Here is a 15,181-nt window from a genome sequence, read left to right on the forward strand (position 1 = left end):
GACGGAGAGGCATTCTTCCGTTTTATACAACCACTAACCGCCGCAAACATACTCAAACCATTTTAAGCTTATTTTCATGTAAGTAGTACAGCCAGCCAAATGGAGGTACCCCAATGTGCCCACATTTCTAGCTCCAAGAGCCGGATTTCACATGTTCAAGGTGCGTACCCTGCTCTCCCCCCCCCTTTTTGCCACATCGAAACGTCATTGCCAAGAGAGGAAATTGCCCGTGTGCTCACATTCTGAGGTACTTTTCTGTACCTGATCTTGTTGTGATGGGAGCTAAGAAATCTATCACCAGGCGGGCCGGGCCGTAAATAACAATTTTCACCACAATTCGATCACGAACAATCGACACCACTGGGGCGATACCAGCTCGAACAACCACTCAACATCGCAATAATACCTCCCGGACCATACACGACCGCCGTCAGCATGTCCACCGGTTTCCTACAATCCTTTCTAGCCGCGATTCAGGCCAGCTTATCGGTCCTCCTCGTCTTGCTCTCTGGAGGAATAGCCGCCCACCTTAAGCTCATCGACCCTGCAGACACCAAGTCTATATCCAAGATTTGCGTCCGTATCTTCCTTCCAGCTCTCCTGTTCACCAAAGTCGGTTCCGAGCTTCATGCCGCCTCCGCCAGCCGGTACTTGGTTATCGTAATATGGGGCATAATTGTTCATATCGTCTCCTTCTTGGTTGGTCTCTGGGGTCATCGCATTTTGGGCATGCCGAGCTTTGTCACACCGGCGATCCTGATCAACAATAGCACGAGCTACCCATTGCTCCTCATCACAGCCCTCGAGGACACGGGCATCTTGGACTCGCTCCTCGTGACTGACGAGACCACGAAACAAGCCATCGAACGAGCCAAGGCCTACCTCTTGGTCTACTCGACCATCAGCAACTGCGTCACGTTCGCCGTAGGCCCACGCCTGATCGATTCGGAGCAGGCCGCCGAGGATGACGACGAAGACGACAAAACCGGGAATGGCAATGGGGACCGAGATAGCCACATCACTGCCTCAACCTCAGACATGGAAGCCAACGAAATCACCCGGTTGTTGGACGGCCATTTACCGAACTCGCCACATCCCCGAAGACGTAGCTCATTCTCCTTTTCAATCCCTAGCGAGAGCGGAAAGCCTACGTCGAAACCCGACCACCGACGGCCTTGGTTTATGTCACGTCAGAGATGGAATCGTCTGTCCCCTCAGGTCAAATGGTGGTTTTTATTCATCCTCGACTTCTTCAACGCGCCACTACTTGGGGCTATCGTCGGCGCCGTTTTCGGCTTAGTCCCGCCCTTTCACCGCGCCTTCTTCAACAACTCGGATGAGGGCGGCATATTTACCGCCTGGCTGACCTCAGCGTTGAAACAAATCGGGGGACTATTCGTCAGCTTGCCCGTTGTCGTCGCCGGGATCACCCTCTTCTGCTCTACCAAAGAGGCCAGGGCCAACGACGAGAGTGGCATGAATTTACCCCTGGGGACGACCCTGTACATTCTGTTTGTCCGCTTCATCGCCTGGCCGGCCGTCTCCATCAGTGTTATCTACGTCCTCGCCGCCAAGACCGGCCTGCTCGGTTCCGATCCGGTTCTGTGGTTTTGCCTGATGATGATGCCGAGTGGACCAAACGCCATGAAGCTCATCACCCTAGTTCAAGTGGCCGAGGGAACCAAGGAGAGTGAAAAAATGACCGCGGGGTTACTAACGGCAAGTTGGCCTCGTTAACTTGGGTTGGCGTGTCCACTAACTGACATTCCCCAGATATCGTATCTCATTTCGCCCGTCCTTTCACTCACCGTGGCCGGAAGCCTACTCGCCAGTCAAGCCGCCATTTCGAGCTGAACGTTACACATCACAGGTGTTGATGAATACCTCATCGTCCTAGTCGACGTGGGCATATACCGCCCCCACCGGTTCTCGCCCCCACCAGGAGCGGCGACCAAAGAGGTTTCCATAAACTTTAGCATTGGAGCCTGTGACAATACAGAGTTTCGCACTGTCTACTTCCTTCACGCAAGCCGTGACTAAGAGAATGGACTGGTCTGGTCTCGTGTTTGCCCCTGTCTACCGACGAAGGGCGCGCTAGCGGATCTGGACTCGGAGAAGATTGTTGCAGTATAGGATCCTTCGCACTGCAAAGTCCGAGTTTACCTATCCAGAAACCGGTACCCTGCAGCGTGGAGGCGCATGCGTGGAAGGATTCAATGTTGCGTCATGTCATCACGTCCCCAGTCGTGCATATGTCTCATCCGCAGATCGCACTGCAGGCAGATAACAGACACTGGATGAGATTTAGTTGGCACGAACGGTTTCACGTCAGCTACCCTCGCTTCATGGTAAAATGCCCACCATGCCCAAGCTGCAGCAAGTCAAGCCCTCCGAGGGCCTCGACGCCGTCTTTCGAGCCCTGCGCGAGGATGGTGCCGTCATCATCAAGGGCCTCTTCACAAAAGACCAGGTCGACCGGCTCAACCGTGAGATCCAACCTGCCATGGACAACATGGGTGTGGGCTCCAAGCAGTCCGAGGAATGGCTCAAGGACTTCCACGGCGACAAGACAAAGCGGCTGAACGGCGTGGTCGCGCTCAGTGAGACGTTTCGCCACGAGATCCTCGAGAATGACCTGATCCACCAGCTGTGCGAGGAGATCTATCTCAAGGACGCAGGCGGGTACTGGATGAACTCGGCCCAGGTCATCGACATCGGCCCAGGGAGCAAGGCGCAGCCGCTGCACCGGGACCAATGGCAATTCCCCATCTTTACGTACAGCGGCCCCGACGCGCCCGAGGCGAGCGTCAACTTTGTCGTGGCCTTGACCGAGTTCACCGACGAGAACGGCGCGACCAGAGTGATCCCCGGAAGCCACAGGTGGGATGACTTGCAGCAAAACGGAACGCCCGAAGACACCATCCCCGCCGAGATGGAGGTGGGCGACGCCTGTTTCATCACCGGCAAGGTCGTACACGGCGGCGGCGCCAACCGCACCACGGACTTTACGAGGAGGGCTATCACTCTGGTGTTCCAGTGCTCCTATCTCACGCCGGAAGAGGCGTATCCGTTTATCGTCTCCAAGGAGACTGCCCAGACGCTCAGCCCACGGGGGCAGCGTATGATCGGGTTCCGATCTCAGTTCCTAAAGGACAGCCCCGGCGTGTGGAAGCGTGACTACGGGGAGGTGGATGAGGCGTATTGTTAGGGTGCCGGGTTTACTATGTATTTTCTTCTGAAGCCACAGAAACAAGAGTAAATCACATAACGATAAGACCGTACCGCACCTCCCTACCAGCAGACCTCAAAGCTTACCGCGTTCCGCCACGCCCAACCCGTCCAACAACACCTCCAGCACCGTCTTATTAAACTCCCCCACCTCCTCAGCCGAATAAAACGCCGGATTATAGCACGAATTCAGCACCAACCGCCCTTTCCACGCCCACATAAAATGCTCCAACCACGGCCCCGTCACCGTATCCCCACACCACACCTCCTCGACCCCCCAATCCCCATACCGCCCCTTCACAAACTCATCCACCACCCCCAGACTCGACAGCGCGGGCGTCGTCTCCTGACTCTCCGCCCCCGCCGCCAGCGCCGCAAACTCGGGCACCAGCCGCCGCACCATCGGCCCCAGCGCGCTCCACACCTCCGCGTCCACCCGCCCCAGGTCCTGCCCGTAGAACGCGCCCAGCTCGCGCGCCATCGCGCTGAAGGAGCGACCGGGCGACGCGTCCACGACGTGCGGGAGCACCCCGTGGTGGTTGCTCAGCGCGGTCGGCGCGTCCTCCTCCTCGCCTGATTGTGATGGGGACGCGGGGAAGTAGCGGCGCAGGTCGAAGTTGCCGAAGCACGCGAACTGCGTGCCCCTGGTAGTGGAGCGTTTGGCTTGAATGGTTTGGGTGGCGAGCACCGCGGCGGCGTGCCAGGCGGCGGTGACGCTGAGGCGCTGGGCCTTGCAGGCGGCGCGGATGGCGGCGGTGGTGTGGGCGGGGGCTTGTAAAGTGGACGCCGCGTTGTGCGGGGAGGGCGGCGGGAGCGGGGTGCGGACTGGTAGGGAGATGGGCGATGTCATGGCGGCGAGCGGGGCGAGGAGCTCGAGGGCGCGCTGCTCGCCGCGGCCGGGCCGGAGTTCGGTTGTGTTGAGGAGGTCGTCGGAGCGGGGGGGGAGGCGAGTCACCTCGGACCCGTCGGTGCGGTGGAGTAGGGAGTGGGTGGGGGTTGGGGAGGCGAGCGCGCGGAAGAAGCGGTCCCAGAAGTTCATGATCCCCCGGCCGTCGAGCGTGTGGTGCTCGCCTTGGAGGAAGAGTTGGCGTGTTTGGGGGAGGTAGTACATGGTCATGTGCGCCGTCTTGACCAGGGTCTTCCAGAGATCCTGCCATGTCTTGTTGTCGGGGATTACGATGAAGGTGGCGGCGAGCCAGGCTTCGAGGTCCGCTGGGGATGTCGGAGACGTGTATGTCTTGCCATCTCGAGGGTTCTGGGCCGCCAGCGCTGGGTATTGCTGGCGCACCTGTAGCCAGGCGGTGCGGAGCAGAGGGGCTAGGGCGTGAGGGGAGAGCTCGCCATGGGGAGAGGAAGCTGTGTGGCTGAAGGTGACAGACGAGCCTATCAGAAAGAGGGCTGGTGATCCGGGGGGTACCGAGATGGCGTTGTAAAGCACCTCTTGGAAGCCGTACGGCTGCCTGTAGGTGTTAGGGCCTGTCTGGACCCATGACGGGTGGGGTTGTGCTTTGTCTGTGGGCGCCATTGTGGACGTGTTTGGCAAGACCGTTTGACTACGAGGTACGGTACGGCCTCGCCAGAAGTAGAGGTGGATGTCATTATATCGGCACCGGGCAAGTTCCTGCACATGTATCCAAGCGGCGGGGTGCCCAGACAGAGACAAGATCCGCCTCGGAGGAAGATCTCATGTATCATGGATGTAAGCGAGCACTCGGACTACGCACTCGGACCACCTTCATACCCTAGCCATCTGGGGTAACAGCAATACATGCGTGGTAGTATCAGGGCCCAGGGTCACAAAGGTTACCTAGGTACCTAGGTACCTGCATGTATTCGCTGGGCGCAAGGAACAAGACGCGTCCCCGGCCCCCACCCCCGCCTCCCTGCTCACTCCCTCGAATCCTTCCATGCCTCCTCCACCAAGTCTTCAATCAACCTTGGCTTGGGGGCCGTTTCCTGAAACGCTTCAACCAGGTCAAGTTGCCCCCTCAGCTTGCCAAAGTCAAATGCCCCAAGTGCCACGCCGGCTTCGAGATCAGCGATAAGCCCCCGCAGTTGTTCCAACCCCCCGGGAAACCGCTCAGGGAAGCGACCCGCTATGTCCACGTTCGTGGGGAGGTCGACCGCCTCGTGTTTGAGCAGTTTCTCCACTGGCTGGTACCGCACCTGGACTTTACGACCGAGACTCTTCTCAAAAAGCGCGACGAGCTCGTTCAACGAGACGGTGCTCGACGCCGTGGTCATGACACGCGGCCACTTGTCCAGCTCGAGCGCCAGTGCTACATACCGCGCCGCATCTGTCGTAAACGTCATGCTCATTCTCGCCTCTCCGTTACCGGGAAGCACGGCCAGCCCGTTTTCCGGGTCAACAAAGAAGCACAGCGGGCGCAGGCTGCTCGGGACGCGCGGTAGGCCGAAGTAGTCCATGAACATGCCCGGGTAGATGTATGCGTACTCGAGTGTGGTTGTCTTCTCAAGCGCGCGTCGAGCCGCCACATGGAATCGCTTCTCCGGGTAGGGGAGGATGCTGTCGCCGACGTCGTACTCGACGTTAAATTCCGAGGGGATAAAGCGCTCGATGCAGGGGCATCGGTTGGCGGCTCGGATCAGGCAGAGCTGGGCGTCGGACGCGGAATCACAGTCCATGATGAAGGTGCAGATGACGACCCGGACGTTCCTCTCCGTGAGCTGCTCGACCAGAGCATCCTCAGACGAGTAGTCGGTCTGGATGAGAGGCAGGTAGGGACTGCCGGTCAACGGCGATATGCGGGACGTGGTGTTCACATTCTACATCCAGGTGTCAACAGCTTTACAAGACAGCAAGGGTGGATATGTTGCTTACCTTTCTTGATGTGATGTAAACCTCGTGCTTGCCGGTCTTCAACAACGCGTCCGTAATGAGACGGCCCAAATCGCCGGAGCCGCCAGCGACTGCAACAATAGTCATGGTAGATGGCGATTTCGAGGCACGACAAGCGCTGGACTCTGTACGTCGTCAAATCAGCGCAATGTGTTTGAAGGGCTCGGCTACAAATCGCTCTGTTGCCTCATGTGGTGGTTAAGATCGGAGGCCGCCCCCCCCCCCCCCCCCCCAGCTTCCATCCCCTGTCTCACTCCGGACGTAGATCTTGGCTTACATTAGTTTGAATATTGGGTATCATTGGACCTCGTACTTCGTATATGACTCGGACTCTGTCTACCAGGTATTCCCATCCCTTAAACGGTCACCACGCCATCCGCCAGGATTGTCATCACACCCACCCGGACATACCGGCCCCTGCATGTCCGGGGACTCATCGGAAGTGCTTCGCACACATCCGAGTTCCTCCATGCAACTGCCCACCAAGACTAAAAGAATCCGTTGCGTCAAAGTTAACCGAGTTGTACATGCATGTACCATTAGGCCCCCAAACTTTGTATATCGGCGCGTTCCGGGCTGATTAATGAAGATAACAAAGCTCAAGAAACCGAGTGCTTGCCCAAACCTGGAAGCGAAGCCCAGTTCCAGGTATTTCTAAGTTTGACTAGAGGCCATGAAGATGTGGACGGGTGGTTTACCCTTGTTGAAGTGACAAGCTATCCCAAATACATTACACCTTACAGTTCCGGTCTTCCGGATATTTCCCCTTTCAAAGGCTGGCCATTAAACCCAGTGGACTTGGTTCACCAACCGGCCATTCCATAACCCCTTTGCTCGCGGCACTTGTTACGGATCGGTACGGGAACAAGATGCATCCTACCCAAGCCCAAGACAACCAAAACCCGGCGACCGTTGCCGGGTTCCAGACCAACGGCACCGATGATTCCACAAAACATGCATCACAAAGTATATACTCACTTCTCGAGCGTACCGCGGAGGAGTACAGCGACAAGACGGCCCTAATCTGCGGCCGCACGACACTCACCTATGGCCAACTCATCTCGCTCACCGACCACTTTACAAAAGCCTTCGTACGGCGAGGAGTCGGAAAGGGCGACCTCGTGGGCGTGGCCCTGGACCGCTCCGTCGACCTTGTTGCGGCACTGCTGGCGGTCTGGAAGACAGGGGCCGCCTACGTGCCCATCGACCCCGACTTGCCCAAGCAACGCATCGACCAGATGCTCGACGACGCCAGCCCCAAGTTGCTCGTTACCAGTGCCAAGATGGTAGACGGCTTCGCTCCAGAAGGGAGTGGTGTGTCCTATTTGACCATCGAGGAGGTGTTGCGCACCACCGCCGTCAGCCCGGACTCTTTTGGCGGCACCAGCAACAGCGACAGCAACGGAAACTCCAACGTGGCAGTCCACATGGATAGTACAGACCTCGCCTACGTAATGTACACATCCGGCTCCACCGGCCGCCCCAAAGGCGTCGAAGTAACCCACAGCAACGTGCTCAACCTCCTCCAGTCCCTGTCCTCCTCCCCAGGCCTTAGCCCCGCAGACCGCCTGCTCGCCATCACCACCGTCTCCTTCGACATGGCCGTGCCGGAGCTCTTCCTGCCCTTACTCTGCGGCGCCACCGCCGTGCTGGCGCAGCGCCGCGACGTGCGCGACCCGGCCGCCCTTGTCCGCCTCATGGGCCGCCATGCCGTCACTGCCATGCAGGCCACCCCGACGCTGTGGCAGATGCTGCTGGACTCGGGCTGGCCCGCCGGCGGGCAGCCGCGCCTGAGCAAGATCCTGTGCGGCGGCGAGGGGCTGTCCCGGGCGCTCGCGGACCGCCTGCTGCTGGCGTGTGGTAGTGGTAATGGAAGCGGCGTGTGGAACTTGTACGGCCCGACCGAGGTGACCGTGTACGCGAGCGTCTGGCGGGTGCAGCCGGGTGACATGGAGGCATGGGGGGTGCTCATTGGGAGCCCCATCGCCAATGGGCACCTGTATGTGCTCGACCCGGAGACGCTGGCGCCCGTGCCGCTGGGGAGCGAAGGGGAGCTGTGCGTCGGCGGGGCGGGCGTGGCAAGGGGGTATCGGGGTAACGCTGAGCTCAGTCGCGCCCGGTTCGTGGAGAATCCGTTTAATGGAGGGGTTATGTACCGGACTGGGGATCTCGCGCGGTGGGTGGCGCCCGGGAAGTTGAGTGTTTTGGGCCGCATGGACGGCCAGGTCAAGATCCGCGGCTACCGGATCGAGGTCGGGGACATCGAAGCGGCCATTATGGCACGTGGGGATATCTCTGCGGCGGTTGTCGTCTGCCGTGATGACCAGCTGGTTGCTTATTGCGTGCCAAAGGCTGCTGCTGCTTCAGCGGGTAAGGCAGGGGAGGCGCTTGACCAGGTTCTGCGCCCTTGGCTGGCCGAGCGGCTGCCCGACTACATGGTGCCGGCATTTATCGTCGAGATCGAGGCTCTCCCGGTGACGATTAATGGCAAGATAGACCGCAAAGCCCTCCCAGACCCGGTGGCTCCCATGGAGAGTCCCGGTACCGCTGCCGCTGTAATAGCTGCTACAGAGTTGGAGAGTCAGATACTGGCAATTTGGTCCCGAGTTCTCGGCCACAGCCGCATCCGTGTCGGGGATAATTTCTTCCAGATAGGGGGTGACTCGGCGCGGGCCATTCGAGTGCAAAAAGAGCTTGAGACACAACTTGGCCGCCCGGTTCCTGTACCCAAACTGTTCGAACACTACACAATCGAGACGTTGGCGGCATATCTCGGGGGCAGCTCGCCGGGGGGTACGCCTAAGAATAGCCAAAAACCTCAAGCCAGCAAGAAAGCTTGCGTGGATGATGATGCCGCTAACCAAGACATTGCGATTGTGTCCATGGCTTGCCGGCTGCCGGGTGGTATTGCAACACCCGAGGACCTCTGGCAACTGCTCGAGCGCGGTGGTGATGCCATCGGCGATGTACCCGACGATCGTTGGAGTCGCAGCAACATAGGTACCATCAGCGACATGGACGCGAGCTGTCACCGGGGCGGATTCCTTCAAACCCCCTTCATCAACTCCTTCGACATATCCTTCTTCGGCATCTCACCGCGAGAGGCACGCAGGCTGGACCCTGCCCAGTATCTGATGCTCGAGACCTGCTGGGAAGCGTTCGAGCGGGCCGGCTACACCATGGAGCAACTGCGCGGGAGCCAGACCGGCGTGTTCGCCGGCACCAGCAACATCCTCGCCCACCAGGCCCTCAACGCCGCCGCGGTAAGGAACCTCGCCGACCTCGACGGATACACCGTCACCGGCTCAGCAGGCGGCACCATGTCCGGCCGCATCTCGCACCAGCTCGGCCTCCAAGGCCCCGCCATGACCATCGACACGGCCTGCTCATCCTCGCTGGTCGCAACCCACCTGGCCTGCAGCTCGCTGCGCCAGGGGGAATGCGACATGGCCGTATCGGCGGGGGTGAGCCTGCTGCTGAACCCGGGCTTGCACGTCGAGTTCTCGCGGCTGGGGGGGATGGCCGCCGACGGCCGCTGCCGGTCGTTTTCCGCCGACGCGCAGGGCACCGGGTGGGCCGAGGGCGCCGCGGCCGTGGTCCTCAAGCGACTCGCGGACGCACGGAGGGATGGCGACGTTGTGCATGCCGTGATCCGGGGTACGGCCGTTAACCATGATGGCCGCGCCGCCAGTCTGACTACCCCCAGTGGCCCGGCCCAGCAGCGGCTCATTCGCACGGCGCTGGCGGCGGCCCGGCTGCTGCCCGAGGATGTGGACTGTGTTGAAGCGCACGGCACCGGCACGAGGCTGGGCGATCCGATTGAAGCTACGGCGCTGGCCGAGGTGTTTGGGCCTGGCCGAGTTGGCGGCGGCAAGGATATGGAGCCTCTCTTGGTCGGCTCGGTCAAGTCGAATATCGGCCATACGCAAGCCGCGGCCGGCCTCGTGGGTCTGCTCAAAGTGGTGGTGGCCATGCGGCACGGTATGCTGCCCCAAACATTACACGTCGCTAAGCCCACTCCGGCCGTGGATTGGCAGCGATCCAACATGATGCCGGTGCTGAACAAACGACCGTGGCCGTCGACGAAGGCGGGGGGTCGGGTACGCCGGGCGGGCGTTAGTTCGTTCGGCATCGGCGGTACGAACGCTCATGTCATCGTCGAAGAGCCGCCGAGGGTGGCCCGTCCTGTGTACGTGGGTAACGGGGATACACCAGTGAGGCTGCTCCCGGTCACGTTGCCCTTTCTTATCTCGGGCGACACCAGCGCGGCCCTGCGCATGCAGGCCCAGAAGCTTGGTCAGCACCTCTTGGGCTCGCCGGATGACCGCCTAGGTGACGTGGCCTACTCACTCGCAACCACTCGTAACCACCTTCGCAGGCGGTTGGTGTTGATGGCCCGGGACAAGGCCGAGTTGGTGCAGAAGCTGGGCTCGGCATTGCCTGACACTGCTGGTGGTATTATTAGCGACATGGATGTCGCCGAGGCACCCGACAACAGGCTGGCCATGCTCTTTACTGGCCAGGGTAGTCAGTGGCCAGGTATGGGAAAGGATCTGAGCGAGGTGTACCCTGTCTTTGGGGAAGCAGTCCGCGAGATCGCGGCCGAGTTTGACGGCATCGGGTTGGAACTGCCGCTCCTCGATGTCATGTGGGCGGACCCCGAAAGCGCAGAAGCCGCCTTGCTCAACCGCACCGACTTTGCCCAGCCCGCGCTCTTCACTTTGGAGGTGGCGTTATGGCGGCTGTGGCAGAGCTGGGGGGTGAGCCCGGACTTTGTCCTCGGCCACAGCCTGGGCGAGCTCGTGGCTGCTCACGTAGCGGGTATCCTCGACCTGCCCGACGCGTGCCGGCTGGTGGCGGCGCGCGGCCGCTTGATGCAAGCCCAGTCCGGCGATTACGGCATGGTGTCAATCGGAGCAAGCGGTGCCGAGGTCGCCAAAGCAGTCAAGGCGCTGGGCCGTACCCCAGAGGTTGATATTGCCGCATATAACACGCCCATGCAGACCGTCATATCCGGTACTACGGATGGCCTGGAAAGTATTGCGGGCCATTTCGCTTCCCGGGGCCACACGACGAAGCTACTAATGGTGGGACATGCCTTCCACTCGCGGTACATGGACCCCATGCTGGCCGACTTTCTAGCCGTCGCCGAGACGGTGCAGTTCCACGCGCCCAAGATACCGATTATCCACAGCCTGGACGGCAGGTTGGCAAAGCCGGGCCAGCTCGAACAGGCGCAATATTGGTTGAGGCAGGCCCGCGAGCCGGTACGTTTTACTGACGGCATCCAGATGCTGGCCGGTCAGGGGGTCAACGTCTTCCTAGAGATAGGGCCGCACCCGGTGCTCTGTGGCATGGGTGCAGAGTGTCTGGCAGACCATCATAGCGATAACAACATGGACAGCCCCGTTTCCTGGTTGCCGTCTCTCTTACGGCGCAAGGACGGCGTCGCGGTTCTGCAACAGGGTCTCTCCCACTTACATATGCGTCACTTGCCCCTCGACTGGCAAGCCTACTTCAAGCCGTTTGGTTGTCGACGTGTACAACTGCCCACCTATGCCTTCCAGCGCACTTACGAGCAGCCACATGAGGGAAGGGCTTCGGGTTTGAATGATACCAATGGCACCGGCATTGGTCTGAACCATACCGCCCACCGTGCCCCCAACGGCGGCGGTAATGACCGCTTCCAATTCAGCATCGAGTGGGAGCCAACCCAGACCAACGGCAGTCCTCAACATGAACCCAGCGGGACGTGGGCCCTGTTGGTTGCTACCAAAAACTCGACGTGGACAACAAGTGCCACAGCCGCCCTGTCAGGAGCCCGATTTCGACTGGTCCAGGTCGACGACCTAGAGCAGGCTGCGAAGCTGGACGGTATAGTCTGCCTTTGGGACACGGATACCGACGTGATATTGCAGACGCGAGATCTGATGGCCAAGGCGCTGTTACAGTTGCAGACGGCAGCTCAGACTCGGTTTACGCCTCCGCTTATATGGGTCACTCGCCATGCTGTCGGTGTCGGCATCGAGTCTGATGATTGGGCCATGAGACCAGGGGCAGGGTCGTTGCTCTGTGGCCTGATGAGAACTGCCAGGAGCGAACACCCGGAACTGAACTTGCGGCTGGTCGACCTGGGCCAGGAGACCACCGACGCCTCTTTTTCGTCGGCGTTGCTATTGAACACGGAACCGGAATGTGTCGTGCGCGGGAGTCGGGTGCTTGTTCCACGGATTCAGCGCGTCAAGGCGATAACAGCGCCATTACCGGGCTCCAGAGGCCGGTTAGTACGACCGGACGGTGCTGTGTTAATAACGGGGGGCCTCGGTAACCTTGGAGCATGCGTGGCCCGGTGGTTGGCGAGCGAACACGGCATCCGCGACTTGGTACTGACCTCACGTCAGGGGGTGGGAGCCCCCGGTGCGGATGCGCTGGCAGCCGAACTTTCCAAGCTGGGCGTCAGAGTCACCGTGATGGCCGGCAACATTGCCGATCCAGCTAGTATCGATTCCATTGTGGCAACCTTTACCAAAGACCGGCCGCTGAGAGGCGTCGTGCACGCCGCCGGGGTGATCGACTCGGGCATCCTCTTAACCATGACACAGGCGCAGTGCGAGACTACCATCGCTCCCAAGGCGTACGGGGCATGGCTCTTGCACCAAGCCACTCGCGGGATGGACCTGGACCTCTTTATCATGTTCTCCTCCATCTCCGGCGTCCTGGGCATGCCGGGCCTTGCCAATTACGCCGCGGCCAACACCTACCTCGATGCGCTCGCGCACCTGCGCCACGCCCAAGGCTTGCCAGCCACTTCGGTAGCTTATGGCACTTGGGCAGGCGACGGTATGGCGTCCCGGCTTGGCCCGGCCACCAACGCCCACCTCGCGAACTTCGGCCTGGACCCCCTGGCACCCAGTGACGGGTTGGATCTGCTTGCACAAGCTGCTGTCAGTAAGCGCGCGCTAACCCTGGCCGCTGTGCTGGACACGGCACGCCTCGGGGCCTTCTATAAGGAACAGGGCGGCGGCATACCGCCGTTGCTGCGCTCGCTCCTACAACGGGACGGGGTCACCACGACGAAGAACCTCAGCGGCCATCCCTCCCATGGGCAGAAGCATCTGCGCGATGTGTTGCGCGATGCCAAACCCGCACGGCACCCCGGTATCTTGCTAGACATGGTCCGGCAAGTCGTTGGCAAGGCGTTGGGGTTCAGCCACCAGCTTGATGTGGAGGTCGACCGTCCGCTGAAGGATGTCGGCATCGACTCGTTGACCGCCGTGCAAATCCGGAACCATCTGGCGACCTTGACTGGCCTGGCGCTCTCAGCCAACATCGCTCTCCTCCATCCAAACTTGAGGGCGCTCAGCCGGTCCTTGCTCGCTCAGTTGCAGGATACGGACTCGTCTATGTCAACGGCTGCAGTTGCGTCTGCTGAGGGGTTGCTAAACATGGCGGCGGTCCGCAGAGGGTGTCTCGATGCTAGCTTCACGTTCGATCGCTCGGATCATGTTGATGATACTAGCCGTCCAGAGTCTGTATTCCTCACCGGCGCCACCGGCTTCGTCGGTGCCTCCATCCTGCACGAGCTGCTCAAGCGCGGCATCACCACGCACTGCCTCGTGCGCGCGAACAACACAGACACGGCCCGGCAACGCGTGGTAAGCACGCTGCAGGGGTACAGTCTCTGGGAGGATCGCTTCACATCTTTTATCCGCCCCATCGTCGGCGACATGGCCCAACCCCTATTCGGCCTGTCCAACGCAGCCTTCTCCGACCTGGCCGACCAGGTGGACTCAATCTGCCACGCCGCCGGGCTCGTCGACTGGATGCGCCCCCTAGACGAGTACGTGGGCCCCAACATCGTCAGCGCCCACGAGGTCCTCCGCCTGGCAGCCACGCACAACCCAGGCCGCCGACAACAACACGGACGCGTCAAGGCTGCTGTGGCTGTCCACCTCGTGTCCACCGTCTCCACGCTGCCCAAGCACATGGGCCTGGACGTGGGCGAGGCCGACGTCGAGCACGGCTACGCGACGTCCAAGTACGCGGCCGAGCGGCTGGTGGCGGCGGCGCGGTGGCGCGGCGCCCGCGCGTCCGTGTACCGCCTGCCGTACGTCACGGCGTCGGCGGAGACAGGGAACTTCCGGCGCGACCGTGGTGACTTTTTGCATAATCTGGTTATGGGTTGCCTTGAGATGGGCGCGTTCCCGGCGTTGGAGGCGGATCTGTCGGCTGTGCTGCCTGTGGACTACCTGGCCAAGACGATCGTCGACGTCATGATGACGGGGGGTCGGGATCGGCTCGGCCGCGACTGGGATTTCTTGAACCCAAGAGCACCGACATCGACCGAGTTTTTCAAGTTGGTCGGGGCCGTCAGCGGTGGGGAGCCCAAGGAAATAATAGATTTCGGTGTCTGGAGGCAACGGGCCTTGGACTATGCCGCCGAGCATCCGACAAGCCCGCTAGCCCGCATTACGGCCGTCTTGGATGGCTTTACGGCTGAGACCGCGGGCGGGATAATGAAGAGTGCATCCATGGTGGGAGAGCACGTGTTGGGGGGAGATGCGTACCCTGTGCCGTTGATTGACGAGCAGTTTGTGAGACGGTATTGCCATCGTATCAGCCAGGCGAGCACCAGGCCGTGAGTAGGGGGGGTTGCCGGCTTTTTGGGCGGCGATGTAGGTGGTGATGAGAGATTTGGGGAACGGGCGGGTGCATTCGGTGGTGGTTCTAGCAGGGACATGGAGAGTGGTGAGGAGGGACGGCATTGGGGGCTGTTTTTAAAAGCGCCACTTGTGAACTAAGTTGTACTAGATGGTGGGTTCTCAATAGACGGGCCTGTATTCGTCAGGGATGATCATCCGATCATTCAGAGAAACTTAGGTAGACATGGCGGTGACGGCGTGCAGGAAATAGACGAAACCCAGCCAACACCTGAAGGCCGCGACTTCACGAATACCTATTACAGGCGGAGAGTGGAAATGTAGGGTACCATGACAGCTAGATTGAAGTGGTCAGGTAGGTATTGTCAAATCAGGGGCCAACCAAGCCAAACCCCGCCCGAGTTGTTCGCAGGCTCTGGAACTATTAGCCGTC

General features: G+C 60.5%; 3 protein-coding genes across 3 annotated transcripts; 2 read left to right on the forward strand and 1 right to left on the reverse strand.

The window, feature by feature from the left end:
- Positions 1–729: 729 nt before the first annotated feature.
- On the forward strand, positions 730–3,208 carry F5144DRAFT_620470 (uncharacterized protein; the record flags this gene model as incomplete). The annotated part of the gene is made up of 3 exons (XM_066792023.1): positions 730–1,630; positions 1,774–1,778; positions 2,333–3,208. The coding sequence occupies 3 exons, from the start codon at positions 730–732 to the stop codon at positions 3,206–3,208; spliced, it is 1,782 nt and encodes a 593-aa protein (XP_066642488.1).
- A 96-nt stretch (positions 3,209–3,304) lies between these two features.
- F5144DRAFT_531955 (uncharacterized protein) lies at positions 3,305–6,298 on the reverse strand (the record flags this gene model as incomplete). The annotated part of the gene is made up of 3 exons (XM_066786955.1): positions 6,071–6,298; positions 5,120–5,952; positions 3,305–4,688 (listed from the first exon to the last, which is right to left on the reverse strand). The coding sequence occupies exons 1-3, from the start codon at positions 6,173–6,175 to the stop codon at positions 3,305–3,307; spliced, it is 2,322 nt and encodes a 773-aa protein (XP_066642489.1). The 5' UTR covers positions 6,176–6,298.
- A 415-nt stretch (positions 6,299–6,713) lies between these two features.
- F5144DRAFT_647905 (uncharacterized protein) lies at positions 6,714–15,015 on the forward strand. The gene is made up of 13 exons (XM_066792936.1): positions 6,714–7,544; positions 7,644–8,575; positions 8,912–9,587; positions 9,894–10,848; positions 10,888–10,941; positions 10,975–11,058; positions 11,092–11,355; positions 11,395–11,453; positions 11,493–11,496; positions 11,530–11,628; positions 11,671–13,324; positions 13,522–13,553; positions 13,759–15,015. The coding sequence occupies exons 1-13, from the start codon at positions 6,958–6,960 to the stop codon at positions 14,728–14,730; spliced, it is 6,372 nt and encodes a 2,123-aa protein (XP_066642490.1). The 5' UTR covers positions 6,714–6,957; the 3' UTR covers positions 14,731–15,015.
- Positions 15,016–15,181: the final 166 nt, after the last annotated feature.

Source organism: Chaetomium tenue (genome assembly GCF_020726465.1).
Source record: "Chaetomium tenue strain MPI-SDFR-AT-0079 chromosome Unknown F5144scaffold_4, whole genome shotgun sequence".
NCBI lineage: Eukaryota > Fungi > Ascomycota > Sordariomycetes > Sordariales > Chaetomiaceae > Chaetomium > Chaetomium tenue.